This window comes from Sapajus apella, unplaced genomic scaffold, assembly GCF_009761245.1.
Source record: "Sapajus apella isolate SASKATOON/1434 unplaced genomic scaffold, GSC_monkey_1.0 scaffold66, whole genome shotgun sequence".
NCBI lineage: Eukaryota > Metazoa > Chordata > Mammalia > Primates > Cebidae > Sapajus > Sapajus apella.
Genome location: NW_022437006.1, coordinates 10379099 through 10395307, shown reverse-complemented (window position 1 = coordinate 10395307; position 16209 = coordinate 10379099). Strand labels below are relative to the sequence as shown.

General features: G+C 39.2%; 1 protein-coding gene across 2 annotated transcripts; it reads left to right on the top strand.

Moving 5' to 3' along the window:
- The first annotated feature begins 295 nt into the window (after positions 1-295).
- Positions 296-14801, top strand: SLC38A2 (solute carrier family 38 member 2). Of its 2 annotated transcripts, XM_032248393.1 has the most exons (16): positions 296-663; positions 1776-1977; positions 2308-2389; positions 2538-2653; positions 5810-5883; positions 5987-6079; positions 6210-6291; positions 7791-7873; positions 8268-8326; positions 8412-8579; positions 8983-9062; positions 9156-9256; positions 9834-9958; positions 10326-10470; positions 10583-10680; positions 11779-14801. In XM_032248393.1, the coding sequence occupies exons 2-16, from the start codon at positions 1862-1864 to the stop codon at positions 11875-11877; spliced, it is 1521 nt and encodes a 506-aa protein (XP_032104284.1). In that variant the 5' UTR covers positions 296-663; positions 1776-1861; the 3' UTR covers positions 11878-14801. The 2 variants fall into 2 exon arrangements, with proteins under 2 accessions (XP_032104284.1, XP_032104285.1); XM_032248394.1 differs by lacking the exon at positions 2538-2653 and having other exon boundaries at positions 343-663.
- Positions 14802-16209: the final 1408 nt, after the last annotated feature.

Genomic DNA, 16209 nt, shown 5'->3' with positions numbered 1-16209 from the left:
AGGAATGTGTCCCCCAAAAGCAAGGACTGTTGGTGACTCGGACAGGAGACTATTTTAAGGAGATGGCCCCTCTAAGACAACCGGATGTGTTGAGCACCAACCCGGGCTGAAAGGGATAGGCAGGGGAAGCATCTGAGGGTCTTTGAAGACTATTTAGGAGGCTGCAGATAGTGGGCTTGGGCTTCGCGATTGAGTCTTGGGGGCGCCCACGGGCCTTCTGCGCGGGCCGCAGAGGGAGGGGCAGGGAGGCAGGGCCTCGGGCTGGGCGGGCCGGGGGCGGGGCCCAGGTGGTGTTGATACACAAAGAGAAGGCGCCGGGGCGGCCGCGGCCCCGCCCACTGACGCGTCCCGCGGGTGCCGCTATAACCCGCTGTTCGCAGGGCTGCTCCACAGCCGCGCGACGCCGACGCCCCGGAGCGCCTTTCCTATATTGCCAGCAGCAGTCCGACCACGCGTTCCCGTACGCTAGCGCCTTTCCTTTGACACGGCGGACGCCGGAGGATTGGGGCGGCAATTTGCCACTTCCTTTTTTATTAAAATTATTTTTCCTGCCTATTGTTGGATTTGGGGAAATTTTTCGTTTTTTTATGTTTTGTATTTGAGAAAAACTCACTGAAGACGTTTGCGTGAGGTTTCCGGGGTTCGAGAGCAGAGACCACCGAGGTAACGCGTGCGGGCGGGTAGTCTGGGTAGGGCGCCGGGCCCGGGCGGCCGTGGGGGAGGGGCTCCCGGGAGGGGCCGCGCGGGAACGCGGCTGCTGGGGCCGTTTACTTTCGAGGCGGGCGTTTTCGGTTGGCCTGGCCAGCCTTCCGTCCTGGCCCGCCGCGCGGGGGTCGCGCCCGCGACGTGGGCAGGAGAGAGGGCGCTGGGCGGGGGCCGCGTGCCTGCCGGGCGCGTAGCCGCATCTTCCCGTTAGGGGGAGGGGAGCCAGCACTGGCCGCGCGGCTCTGCTGCGGCAAGTCTTGTGACTGATTTGCATTCAATAAAAAAATTAAATCCAGGGAACCAGGAATCTGGGGGCGGCGGAGGTGGGCTTGGGCTTTTATTATAGGAGAGGCAAAGATTAGGGAAGACGAGTTGGGAACATTTGACAATCGACGATCGATATTGCATCAGTTTCCTTTCCTGACATAGGAGGGGCCGGCCGAAGCACTCGCGGGCCAGCTGCCTGTAGACGGGTGTGCTTGAGGGCACTGGCGCGCGTGTGTAAACAAACCCTCTGATCCTGGGGCCCGGGCGTTCGCCCCCCGCGAGAGAGGAGGAGTGTCGGCCCTCTCCGCCTCTTTGGGGGAAGGCTGTCTGCCGCAGAGGCATTTCTCCATGTGGGGGCTCCGGGCAGTAAAAGGATAGATTAAGCAGCACTGCTGTTCCAGATGCTAGAAACGGGAAGCCTAGGTTACTTGCACACGAGCCAGGGTCGGGGCCGGATGTGTACCCTGCGTGCCTCTGCGCTTCTGGTGCGGCTGGGAAAAAGCAAAACAGCCCCCCTTGCCCCCTCCACTCCGACTCGGGACAATAGAGAGGGTGAAATTCTGAAATCCGCCGGAGTAGGGGGCCTCGGCGGGCGCGGCGCGGTGGTGGGATCATCTTTGTTCTTCGCGACTCAGCCGTCTGTACTTTTCCGCCGCTCGGCGCGCCCCCGCCCCTCGCGCGCGGCTGGTACTTTTCCACTCGCCTGGCCGGGGATGAATCAGCCGCGCTGCGCCTCCCGGCGGCGTCACGTGACCGCGGCGGGCTGGCGCTGCGGTCCTGACGCGCCGCCTCTACCTTCGCAGGCGGACTCGCGGTCCGGTGCACCCACCGCCAAGGACAAAAGGAGCCCAGCGCTGTTAGCTGCACCCGATTCCTGCCAGTGCTCAGCATGAAGAAGGCCGAAATGGGAAGGTTCAATATTTCCCCGGATGAAGACAGCAGCAGCTACAGTTCCAACAGCGACTTCAATTACTCCTACCCCACTAAGCAAGCTGCTCTGAAAAGGTGGGAGAAGTTGTAGCACTTTTGAAAAAACGGCTAGCATGGGTTGGGCTCGCGGAGTTACCTAGGACTCCGCTTCCATTGCTTTAATTTGCTATATAGCATTAAGAGGAGATGCGTAATCACTGAAAGAGTAACCGATTATCTTGTTGAAATGACAAGATAGCTCTTGGAAAGTCAACTCCTAGTTAATATTTATACGTTTAAGTAAAGATGTTGTAACAGAACTACGCTGGTGGTGGAGGGTATTTTATATTAAAGCAATCTTGTGTGTAATGATAGATATTTCAATCCAGTTTACAATTATACGTCTTTTGTTTGTTTGTTTTGCAGCCATTATGCAGATGTAGATCCTGAAAACCAGAACTTTTTACTTGAATCGAACTTGGGGAAGAAGAAGTATGAAACAGACTTTGTAAGTTAAAAATAACATTTTGTCTGTCAGTGGCTTTATGGAGTAAAAGAATAGTTTTACTTTTAGAATTCAAATCTAACTTGCCCAAAGCTGGTTTTCTCCATTTAATTATTGTTATATGTTTGGTTATCGTTTTCCCTCTATGTAGCATCCAGGTACTACTTCCTTTGGAATGTCAGTATTTAATCTGAGCAATGCGATTGTGGGCAGTGGAATCCTTGGGCTTTCTTATGCCATGGCTAATACTGGAATTGCTCTTTTTATGTAAGTATGTGTAAGTAGTGAGTCTGCCATGCAGGGCAGTTACTATGATAAAACATATTTTGGCTCCAGAAACTGAATTTACAGTTGCGGTAGCTGATCGAAAGTTACTTGCTTAAAATTAAAAGTATGAGAAACTCCCAAAATCTCTTTATTCTACTATATACTGCACAATATGAAGAAAGCCAACTAGAAAAAAATAGGACAGTCCTTAAAACTGACAAATTAAGCCAGAAGTCTTCTAAGTCAGTGGGAATAGTTAAAACTGTAACAGATGCAATATACTGAAAAAGAACTACGGCTAAATCCAGGGTAGCAGGGTAGCTATAAATTTTGTTCTGGCAAATCAGAAGCTTAAAATCCTGATAAGCTCCAAATCAGTTTGGTAAATCGACACAGTTCTTAAGGATCTGTTGCCCTTTACAAGAATAAGGAAAAGAAAGTTCTTCTAAACATATAAGGTGTGGTGGTATTTACCCAGCCTGGAACGTGTTTGTTTTAAGACGAGTGAGTCATGATTTTCTGAACCCTGAAAAGCAATCCATACATGTTTTTTTAATGTTTGCTTTTTTCAGAGCTGTTCGATTGCCACATGCTGTGGCAAAAAATGAATATTTTAATAAATACTTGTTTTTAAATGTTTTCCCCACAATTGCACAGTTAGACTTAATTACTCCTGTGCTTTCCAACATAAATACCTGGATAGACTCTTGGAGGTACAGAAAACTTCAGAGCAGTGGTTCTTAACTATTTTTGGGTCACCGACTCTTGGAGAATGTGATGGAAAAATGTGGATATTTCCAGGGAAAAAGCACAAAGCAAAAACACATGCAATCTTGAGTGTGTATTTTTCAGTGATGATTGTGTCATAGCCCTTAAGGTTACCTGTGGACCCCTGGGTAAGGCAATTTCTGTAGAGGATTGTGTAACTTAATACCTTCATTGTACAGATAAGGAAAGCATATGTATGTAGCATGGAATTGTCCCTTTGTGACAGATGTGTTTTACTTAGCTGACTGGTGCCTTCTACTCAAGTTATTTTCTCCAGCCCGATAGAATGTTCATGAAAAGAAAAGCAGACCTTTGCAAAGCTCTGCTTTGTGAAATTCCACACGGAGGTTAAGCCTGGCTTTTTGAGTACTAGGCGCTAGGATTCACTGTGGCTTGCTTCATTAGGATGAGGCTTTTTGAGAACTCTTCCTAAGGTGAAGGACCAGCGATTTACGTAGAATCCTGCAATCTCAAGAGTTTTTAGTGGAGAACCTGAATAGCCTCACTGTTGAATATTTGAAATCCTTGTTAGCACTTGGTATAAAAACTGGAGGCAGTTTTAGAATGCAGCCAATGTAGTTACAGTAAGAATTTAAATGAGATTAAATGGCACCTCTGTTTCATAAGTGAAGGTCAAATTCTGATATGTTACCCTTGTACCCTTGGAATTATACTTTAATAGGTGCTTATGTGATTGATTTACCATTTTACTAAATGGCTAAGTAATATCAAGATTGCTGAAGTACGTTTTTATTCATCAGTATTTACTTTACATTTAGAGGTATAGAGGTAAATGGGCCAAAAACAACATGGCTGCCATGGTCCACTTCAACAGCTCTAGCTAACCTTTTCAAGGAGAATCAAGCTTGAGGTTGAAAGTGATCTCAAAGGTTATAAAGTCTATCCCTTGTCATTTGAATTTGGTTTGTTTTTAATTAAACCAACTTCTTTACTCCAGTTAGAATTGAGGCTGATAGTGTCACCTCAGACTGACTAGGCCTTGTAAGACTTCTGGCATTTAGAATGGTAGCATAAAGCCACTTCCTCTGTTTAACTAATAGACATCAGTTTCTTTGTCAGCACCTTAAATGGTACTGCATGCAAATTGGTCATACAGAATAAAAAAACATACAGCTCTTCTCCTTTGCAGGGTTTTCTGTGAGTTTCCCTGTTTTGTTTTGTTCTTTAAATTTCTTCAAAAAATTACTCTCCATCTCTTGGCTCTCCTAGGTGGAAGGAAAGTAAAGCTGGAATGAGAGAGAATCCTTGATCTAAAGGAAAATTAGGTGACATTAGGGTCCCTTTAGTCACTCTGTGTTACCATATTTTTTTTTATCTTGCTCAATGCAAGTGAAAGGGTCAAGGGAGGAAAGGCTTAGACAGTCAGGCTAATAGCCTTCTTGTTCCAGCATAGACATTGTTTAACCGCGACAATACTGGGCCTGTATTCCTCTCCATGGGGTGCAATGTAGTACATCATCACAATGGTTAGTTCTCTGATTTGTGCCCAGTTGTTAGTAAAGCTTGTAGTGCTTTATTCTTAAAATGTTAGTATCGTGTTAGTATCATTTCCCCCTTACCATTCTTTCCCTTTTTTTTTTTTTTTTTAAGAAAAAAAGACAGTATTTCATTTTGTCCTCCAGGCTGAGTGCAGTGGCAAACTCCTAGGCTCAAGTGATCCCCCTACCTCAGCCTGAGTTGCTGGGACTATAGGTACACACCACCACTGCTGGCTTTTTTTTTTTTTTTCTCCTTTGGTAGAGATGGGATTTCCCTATTATGTTGTCCAGGCTAGTCTTGAACTCCTGACCTCAAGCACTCATCCTGCCCCAGCCTCCCAGAGGGCTGGGATTACAGCCATGAGCCACTGCACCTGGCCTCTCATTGCTGTTTTTATCTATACGGTCCGTGTGGTCTTAAAACCTTTCTTGAACCTGTCTCAGTTGAATTTCACGAGAACCTGTGGGCTGGGTTTAGTGGCAGATATTACTAATATTTTACAGATAAAGGGAACTTGAAATGCAGAAAGGTGGCAAGCATACAGCTCGTAACTGTGGTGCCAGAATGAAAATACAAGTTTTAAAACTCCACCACTTGAAAGTTGAGCTTTTCAGTGTCTCATGTTATGTTTGGCTCTGTGGATAGACATCCTTGTTCCTAACTTACTCTGTAGAACTATCACCTGAGACATGATGCAAGTTTTTACTGCTAGGCGAGAGACAATGTTGACTATTGTAGTTAGCAGGAGAGGAAATGCCAGTTCTTCGAGACATTTTGACACAAATAGGACAAGTTTCACACATAATGTTATTTAAACAACCAGAAAGAGTTGTCTTTAAATATAGCTGTGCTTGCTTGTAACCCTGTGCCTTTTCTTTCTCTCATCAGAATTCTCTTGACAGTTGTGTCAATATTTTCCCTGTATTCTGTTCATCTCCTTTTGAAGACTGCCAATGAAGGAGGTATAATAATAGCATTCTTGATTTTTCTAAAACAATGTATACCTATCATGATTTTCTTTTTTAAAATCCTTGGCTTCATGCTTCTGTGTTCTTCAAATTGTAGGATCTTTATTATATGAACAATTGGGATATAAATCATTTGGATTAGTTGGAAAGCTTGCAGCATCTGGATCAATTACAATGCAGAACATTGGAGGTAAGAATTTTTAAAAAAATGATTTGGGTAGACTTTATGCTCATTGTGTAGCACAGAGTGGTGACACATGCGTTTTAGTGTCACGTGCCACATTTTGCACTTGTAATGGTATAATTTTGTTTTCCTCCAGCTATGTCAAGCTACCTCTTCATAGTGAAATATGAGTTACCTTTGGTGATCAAGGCATTAATGAACATTGAAGATACAACTGGGTAGGTGCTAAGTAAGGTTACTCATAAAAAACACTTATAGTCAAAAGTGGTTAGATACATTTTTATAAAAGTTGGATACAAAATGATTATTAGTTAGTTATCCATGACCAAGAAGACCCCCCATCCTTGTAGACTGATTTGAACTTTGGAGAATTAAAGGCCAAAAGATAGTAGCTAGCCCTACAGTTTTGAATATCTTAATTTCTAAAACAGGTTTTTGTAAGTTTGAAATTCTTAAGACTTAATCTGATCAATGCAGTATATAGGTTGGACATCTGTAATCTGAAATCCAAAACTTTCCGAGTGTCAACATGATGCTACAAGTGGAAAATCCACACCTAATTTCGTGATAGATGTGCAAAATTATTTAAAATAGTGTATAAAATCGCCTTTAGGCTATGGGTTTAAGAAGGTGTATAGAAAACATAAGTTTGTGTTTAGACTTAAGTCCCTTCTCCCAAGCTATCTCAAATATGTATGTGCAGATACTCCAAAGTCCAAAACACTTCTGGCTCCAAGCATTTTGGATAAGGGATACTCAACGTGTGCCAGAAAATGTGTGGCCATGCTATGGAAACCATTTTCTTCTACCACAGGTATTCATCCCAGTTAACTCATGGGCTTTCATCTAAAGTAAACATGGGAAGGAATAATTTACTTCCTACCCTATGTGCAGCTCATTACATCAAAATAGAGAAGTGCTGTTATCTTTGATATGGCTTTAGAAATTTAAGTTGATCTTTATTAGTTTTTTGCAGAGTACTTACTGCTGAAGTGAATGGAATAGAATTCATGAGGCAATTAGAATTTGAAAATAGTGATTTAAAAGAGAGTGCAATTCATGAATTACCTAAAAAGGAAAAAAAAGGCTTAGGGGATATACATAATGTTTCCTATAAGTTTAAAAAGGACATTTTTTGCTATCTTTGGAGCTAAAGGTGGGTCAGGATGTCACACCATACTCTGATAACCTGGAATAATTCCCAATTCGGGGGATTGAGTTTTATAATTTTTGGTGCGGGGGCACAGTTTGCCTATGCATTTTATGAAAATATTTTCTTTGGAAAAAAACTTGTTTTAAATTTTTTTTATTTCTAGCATTAGAAATTACATGCTAAAGCTGTACCAAAGTTGGTGTACAATTTTTCTCAAAGTGCTTAAAGATAAGATTACTGGCTTAACAAAGCAGCTTTGTTCCCTGCATTAGTATCAAGTCTTTAATAAGCATTTTGTGTTATGAATCAGCTGGCAGCATTCCCAGAGCAAGTAGTGGGACAAAAGTTACACTGTTTTATACCCCACTTCTAACCTGAGTGAATATTCATCCAGCACACAAAGCTAAAAAGTTATTCCTATCTTGAACAAGGGAAACTTTCTAAACATGTCTTTTTTTGTGTTTGTTTTCATGGTATTTCTATAAAATGAGCCCTGTTAGAAGATGGCTATATTATTCTGAGTACATTTGTGACTGGTTTTGACCTTGTTTCTGTTTTCTTTAGATTGTGGTATCTGAATGGTGACTATTTGGTTCTGTTGGTGTCATTGGTGCTCATTCTTCCATTGTCGCTGCTTAGAAATTTAGGTGAGCAAACTCATCTCTAAAGAGAATTGAAATGAGCCCCTTACCAGTAGTTGGGCTTTCTGTTAATAGAAATTAATCAGAATGAAAAAGCCCTAAAAGGATATATTTGGGAGTTATAGCATGCAAGATTTAGGAGCCAAAATATTTCATTGACAACATATGTTGTGCTTTATAAGAAATAATGCAAATGTTAGATTTTATTAGCTTGGGTTATGACAAATATATTTAAGTAATTCTGTATTTTAGTATCATAAGAATTAAAAATTTAGTACTGTCTCTATACTTTAGTGTCTAAAGTCTTCACAGCAGAATTGAGTTATTCAGTGGAAAAAATACTTTTGATCTAACTCAGCTTCATTAAACTAATACTGATTCCTGCCACCCTCCCTTACAGGATATTTGGGATATACCAGTGGCCTTTCCTTGTTGTGTATGGTGTTCTTTCTGATTGTGGTGAGTATGATTTTTCTTTAGAAAATATTTTTCATAAGCCCTGTCATGTCACTTGTTTAACAAATGCAAAATAATATATTTTTAGGTCATTTGCAAGAAATTTCAGATTCCGTGTCCTATGGAAGCTGCCTTGATAATTAATGAAACAATAAACACCTCCTTAACGCAGCCAACAGCTCTTGTACCTGATTTGTTACATAACGTGACTGAAAATGACTCTTGCAGACCTCACTATTTTATTTTTAACTCACAGGTAACTAAATATGCTTATTTACTCGAAGAGTTTAGGGAAGAAAAGAGGGAAGCTATTCAGTGGAAATTTAAAAATAACTCCCAGGGTAAATGGAGGAGGATAATAGGTGCTTTTTAGAAAACATGTGATTAGCTAATTATTGAGGACTGTGAAGTAAGTTTAGGTTTACATCTTAAAATAGATTGAGAAATGAGATAATCATATGGTGCTAATAATTGACACATTAAGAAGTGAGAATATTGATCATACTTCATGAACACATTAGAAGAACGGAAGCTAATTATGCAAAGGAAACTATTTTAGGCTTTGATTCTAAGATTGTTTACATAAAATACATGCTGCAGAAATGTGACAACACGAGTTTGTTACATCAGATTAAGTAGATGTTTATGTTTTGTTTCAGACTGTCTATGCTGTGCCAATTCTGACCTTTTCATTTGTCTGTCATCCTGCTATTCTTCCCATCTATGAAGAACTGAAAGAGTGAGTACTTACATAAATTTGTTGAGAAGGTATTAAACAACTGCTGTAACTGCTGCTGAAATATATATTTGAATTTTCTTTTGAATTACATAGCCGCAGCCGTAGAAGAATGATGAATGTGTCCAAGATTTCATTTTTTGCTATGTTTCTCATGTATCTGCTTGCTGCCCTCTTTGGATACCTGACATTTTACGGTAAATAGTGCCTCCTTTACCAGAAAAATAAAATAAAAACCACTAACTGAAATGAAACTGATAGTTTTCTATGTATACTTCCATCACTTTAAAAATAGTCTGTTTTTATGTATTTCATATTTGATGAGAAATGAAATTTAGAGCTTAGAATTATCTGTAGTGTATTTAATCAGTAATTTCTAGAAACCAGGTTTGAAAACATCATTAATCATTTGATGGCATGTTTGTATGATATGCTAGCCTCTGAGTTCATCTTGCCTGTCTCTTCTCCCCTCACCTTCAGACTGTATAACACACAAACAAATTGTAAGCCAAGCCAAGAGATTTAGCAGTTTAATAACTCCTGTTGTTTTTAATGGGAATCATGTGGCTAAATCTCTATGTAGTATTTAGAAAAATTTTCCTTCAATGTTATTTAATTGCATTAACCATAATTCCAAACTAATCTTATTAGCCTCTTAGTTCATAGTTGTTTTTTGAGTAGCTAAATAACTGATGCACATTTAGCTGTTAAATTTTCTCCTTGGTTGCCAATGAAAACAGCCACTCAAAAGTTTTTTTTGGTGTTTCCCTGTAGAACATGTTGAGTCGGAATTGCTTCATACCTACTCTGCTATCATGGGAACTGATATTATTCTTCTCATTGTCCGTCTGGCTGTGCTAATGGCTGTGACCCTGACAGTACCAGTAGTTATTTTCCCGGTAAGTAATTACTTGCTCTGCTTTCAGTAGGAATGAGTTTTCAAACATACAGATATTTGTGAGATTTTTATCTTCTGGGAAAAGGGAAACACCAGTAGAACAATACTAAGTTGGTGGTGGTTTTGAAGGGGCTTTATGAAAATACAATGTATATTTTTAGAATATCCTGGAGACATTTTTTTCAGCATAAGATATAAAAAAATCTTTAAAGTGTTCAGAAAACAGCAGAGAAAGGCACAGTTTTATTTGGAAATAGTTACTATTTTAGGTAGATTCCTTGTTACTTGGGCATTCTTTTCATTCACTGAAGCTGGATTTTTAAATTTTATATTGCTATTATTTTAAAAATACGTTTATTATTTTGCAGATCCGGACTTCTGTAACTCACTTGTTGTGTGCATCAAAAGAGTTCAGTTGGTGGCGTCATAGTCTCATTACAGTGTCTATCTTGGCATTTACCAATGTACTTGTCATCTTTGTCCCAACTATAAGGGATATCTTTGGTTTTATTGGTAAGTTTTAGAAAGTATCAAAGTTGATTCAAACATCAGGGATTTTAAGATTTAAAGAATGAATGACAGGTGATTCATTGAATCCTCAAGAAACATAAATGTTCTTTTACAGGTGCATCTGCTGCTGCTATGTTGGTTTTTATTCTTCCTTCTGCCTTCTATATCAAGTTGGTGAAGAAAGAATCTATGAAATCTGTACAAAAGATGGGGGTGAGCGAAAGATTATGACCATAAAAACAGTAATAACTTTTAATATCATAAATTTGCCAAACGGATTTTTAATTTTATTCTCTTAGCTGTCATCTGTTGTGATTTCACTTTTAAGTTGCTAGTAAACATTTCTGTAACAGTATACTTCACAGATGGAAGATTGTGGAAGGGAAGGGAAAGACAGTTTGCCATCCAATAAATACTTAATTGCAATAAAGTTACTAGATACTTTGGAGATAGGAATAGGGGTAGAAGACCAGTGCGATACTTAGCTTGCAACATTTGTTCAACCAGTTTTCATTGGACTGCCTACTGTGTGATAGGCACTTAAATGGGCCTTGAGTGTATAAAAGAGAAGGAAGGACTGTTCAATTGAGACTGACCGTCTTCAGAGCAAAGCTCTCCAGGAGACCATCTCTCCATAGTGTTTACTATCATGTACCTACTTTACAATTATGTACCACTCTGTAATAACAGCTGGTGACAGAGTTTGATGTGCTAACCACAAATGATGTGGTTCCTAGTACCAGAATCCTGGTGGTGGTATTTAGGAAAAAGATTGGTTTTTAGTCATCATTTTCCACTTTCATTCTGCTCTGATTAAAGTACTGGAATTGATTATAAACCAACAACTGTCATCTTGTTTTATTCTAAATTACATAGTGGCAGTATTTAAGTATTGGATTTAGGAATTAATTTACTCAGTTATCTCCTAGAAAGACCTCTGGCTTTGACTTTCGCTGCATTTTAGGATGATTTGGGTTTGATTTTTGTGGCTTTATTTTTGCTCTTAAAAAAATTGCAAAAAGTCCAGTCCAGCTCTTTATGAAGTAGCTTGTTTAGCAAGAAAATTCCCTTTTCACTTGAGACAAAGGAATAAAAAATGAAAGTTCAGAGGCTTCAAAAGTACAGTTATTTTGTACTGTAGATGATTTACTGATCAGTTGGGAGTTTATATTTGGCAAGGTTAAATTTTTGTTCTATAAACATGACATAGTAGATAAACTTTAGTAATTAAAGCGCATTTTTAAAAGTAGAAAAAGGTATTTGGCATATATGTTTTATTACTTGCTGATCAATTTTCTCTATGCATTGCAGGCTTTGTTCTTCCTATTAAGTGGCATACTGGTGATGACCGGAAGCATGTCCTTGATTATTTTGGATTGGGTACATAATGCACCTGGAGGTGGCCATTAACTGGCACCACTCAAACTCAAACTCAGTCCATCTGATGCCAGTGTTGAGTAAACTCAACGACTATGAAATTTCACCTAATATTTTCAGTTTCACTTCCTTTTGAAGTGCAGATTCCTCGCTGGTTCTTCTGAGTGCAGAATAAGTGAACTTGTTTTGTTTTGTTTTGTTTTGTTTTAAGAAACTTATCTGTATGTTAGAAATGGATCTGAACAACAAAACCACGAGTCTCGGGTTAAGGGAAGTGACAATTTTATTCCATTCCAGAGAATGGACGAACTCTTAACTTTTATCAAGCCACATGCTTGGCTGTGTCATTGTTTAACTTGGATATTTTATGATTTTACTTGAATGTGCCTAATGGAACCATTAGATGTGAGAAACAATTATTCTTAATTTACAGCAAAGTATTGAATAACCATTGAGAAAAACACTATTATTTTTTGTACCAAAAATACTTAAAGACCTCAGAAGCACTCTTACTTTTAAGAAATTGCTTTTTTTGAATTTTATTCAGAAGCAGTTGTCAATAAATTCCGTAAAATAATTTCATTGTTATTTAAAAATGAATATTAGTATAATGAAATGATTGGCCTTTTTGTAGGCATAATAAGCCAAATACTTTTATACCCAAAATAATTTTTAGAGAAAATAATGTAATGAAAAATTGTACCATGAACTAGGAGCATAGTTTTTTCCATTTAAATGTCACCGTTAACTTAAAAGATAATTGATTATCGCTATACCAAATCAGATGAACTCTGTTCATCACTTTTCTTCTCTGTCCCTGAACAATTTGGTTCATTCAGACTGAAATGTTTATGTCTTCAACTTATTAGAATGGGAGATACTGCAGATATTTCTGTGGGAAATAAAATAACTAATTTTGAGGTACCAAATAGTGCAATTGGGTAAAACAGGGTTTATTCAGTTGCATCTGTCTCCAGTGTTGTATTGACAGCTCTGGGTCTTTTTGGGCCAGCCCTTTTTTGACATTGCTTCCAGCAGTGGAAAATGGGCATTTGATGGCAATAGGCCAAAATTATTGTGTCCAGAGAGTACACTTTTTCAAAATGCTCACCTACTGGAAGTGTGAATTACTTGACAATGTGTGGCTTAGTTGTGTTCATGTTTTGTCTACAGTAGAGGTCTGATCCACAGGTTACACCTCTGGTATGATATAAGTTCTCTTTGTGTAGGCCACTGGGTTTCTCATGCAGTAAGCTTTATAAAAACTCATTTGCACTGGACTGTCATCTCATTCTTGTACAACGTAGAATTACTTGTTTACATCTAACAAATGGTTAGCTAGGGAAAACAGTGCAAACTGAGTGTTAGTAGTTGTTTTGGTCCAACTGCATGTCAACCCTTCCATTTCAATCCTGGTTAGAAGTGAAAATATTACTTTAAAACTTGGCTTTAAGAGCACATTTATCGTACATCACAGTGTATGGTGAATATATTATTATTAAATAACGTGGTACTTTGCTCATCAGGAATAGTGTCTAAAATCTGATATACGTAATTCCATGAAGTGGTTGAGGGAAGCAAATAATGGAATTGTCAATTGGTTATCTGGCTCTAAGGTTTTCCCTTGAAATAAAAATGTTGAGTTTGGGGCAAGGGCCAGAAATGTGGCAGACATGGTTTTTGTTACGCATTCTTGTATTATATATGACTAAATTTACAAACAAGATACATGTGTAATTAAAACCCTTATGGAACTGGAAGACGTTTTGTAGTGCTACATTGGGTGAAAACATTGGTCCATTTTTGTCTGTTTCTATGAAGAAATAATTGGGGACCATCTAGAAATACAAAGGCAGTGGAAAGACAGATTCTGTAGCACTGCTTACATTTAATTGGGGTTTAGGCACTCCATTCAAATGCAGAACCTCATCTATAGTTCAGACCAAGAATTGGCACATTTCCATGAGCTCTTGGAAAGAGTTGCTGACTTTGTATAAGACCTGTCCAGGGAATACTAAGTAAAGAGTTGTTTCTACAGACTTTTTTTTTGGGGGGGGGGGGGGTATGGGAGAGGATACTGTCAACTAGGAAGAAGTGGAAAACAAAATTCTTAATAGCAAATTAATAAGGGGAAGCTCCTCCAATTCCCTGGCTATTTGAGGTTCAAAATCAACTGCCTAGGGAAAATTCCAATGCGTGGTTCTCTTGGAGCTATCATGTCTGCCTTGAGGTTCCTAAACAGTGAATTCCCATTAATGAGCAGTCTTCAGTATTAAAACCACTGTCTTGTCACCTCATTTTGCATTACTGTCTTCCGTGGCTGTTTCAGTTATGACTAATGTTATTTATAGAACAACATTAATCCATTAAAGCTAACCTATTTTTCCAATATTTATGATAATCTATGTACATATATTGTCTGTCCATATGTATTTGTAAATAGGTTGTATATAATGTCAGGTTTGGGTCTTGGGTTCAAGTATATATATTCCTGTAAGTTTCTTAACTGCATTTTGATGAATTCACATTATGTAACTATAAGAGTTGTCTCCAAAGTACCTGTGCAGAAAATTGGATATTGAAAAATTGACAAAATTGTGTACAAACACTAAAAACTTCAAATACTTGTTTAAATTGTATTTGCAATAAACTCTATCAAATTTTTTTCATGAAATCTTGGTGCAAATTCAGATGGCTTTAAAATTTAAGGTATAAATTTTCAAAATGCAGTAGTGATCAAAATGTGATCTAGTGTAATGAAATAAAATGTGATCTAGTGTAATGGAAGACCTTTGAGAACCTGGGTTAACTTTGTGTATATAGTGTAAATATCCCCACTGTACTGTTAGAGGCCAACAATTCTAGTATGGCTTGTTGGCAAAGAGTGCTACACCGTTTCAATGAAACAATGTATGTTTGTTTTAACTGAACTAAAATAAATACATGCTTAATCCTGAGTAGCAGTTTTTTCTTTTTGTTTTTTTGTTTGAGTAATGGGATAGGCAGTGTCCAATGCAATTTGCTTTGTCAGTGCAGTACCTAGCACCTAGTAGGTGTTCTATGATCGTGACAGAAAAAGAATGGTCAGGAAAAAGTTTATTTTACTTTGAGACAAGAGTTTCACTTTTGTTGCCCAGGCTGGAGTGCAGTGGCACAATCTCGGCTCACCACAACCTCTACCTGCTGGGTTTAAGCGATTCTCCTGCCTCAGCCTCCTGAATGACTGGAATTACAGGTGCCCGCTAAGGATGGGGCATGTTCGTTGGGCTGGTGTCGAACTCACAACCTGAGGTGATCTGCCCACCTTGGCCTCCCAACGTGCTGGGATTATAGGCATGAGCCGCTGTGGCTGGTCCCTATTTTACTTTAGATTCCCAGAGATTCTAAGTTTGCAAAGTGAGAAGGAATGGAAAGTTGAGTTGGGGGAAGATGCTAAAATGTATCTTAAGGACCCAGGCACAACCCTGCTGATGGAAATAAATAGGCCAATAATGTATTAGAATCAACTGGAGAGCTTTTTAAAACCACAGCTTTCTGATAAATGGGCCTAGTTTGATTGCAATGGTACAGCTGGAGGGTAGCCTATGATCTTGTTTTTGTTTTGTTTTAGAAGGTCACTCAGGTGATTCTGCTGCACAAACTCCAGGAGCAATGAGGTCGCCTGGAAAGAAGCTGGGATATGTTCAGCTTTGGTGAAAAAGTCACAGGAAAAGTGAGAACTTAATGGACAAGCTTATGCAAGTAACAGCATGGTTTCACTTGAGCGGCAATGGAAGTGGGAAGGTTACTAAGATACACAGGCTAGTTTCGGTATGGCCTACTGATAAGTGAAAAGCTCGAGGCTTATGAAATAACCAGAGCTGAAACACAAGGAAAGGAATACACGTTGGGATAGCCAAGTATGCTCGAGGGTGGTTCCAAAGTCAGGAAATGTCTCCAAGAAACAATATGCAGTTACTAATGATGGTCAAATGAGAAGGATTAGGAAGGGCAATTGGGAAGAGCAGCAGAATTTGCAACAAAGCAATTGAATAATGACTTGTGGAATTTTCATAGACAAACTTTAACTTAACACCCACAATATGCAACTAACATGCTTATTGGAAAGGGGGTAGGGTTATGTGTCAGACAGGTTCTAACAAAATCCATACACTTTCAAATGTGCTATTTTTTAGAAAAAAAAAAAAAAAAAAAAAAAAAGATACCTGCTGGTTGTGGTGACATACATGTAGTCCTAGCTACTCCAGAGCCTGAGGCAAGTGGATTACTTGAGCCCAGGAGCTTGAGACTAATCCGGACAGCATGGTGAAACCCTTTGTCTCAAATAAAATTTAAAAAATTACCAATGTGTTGGGAGGCCGAGGC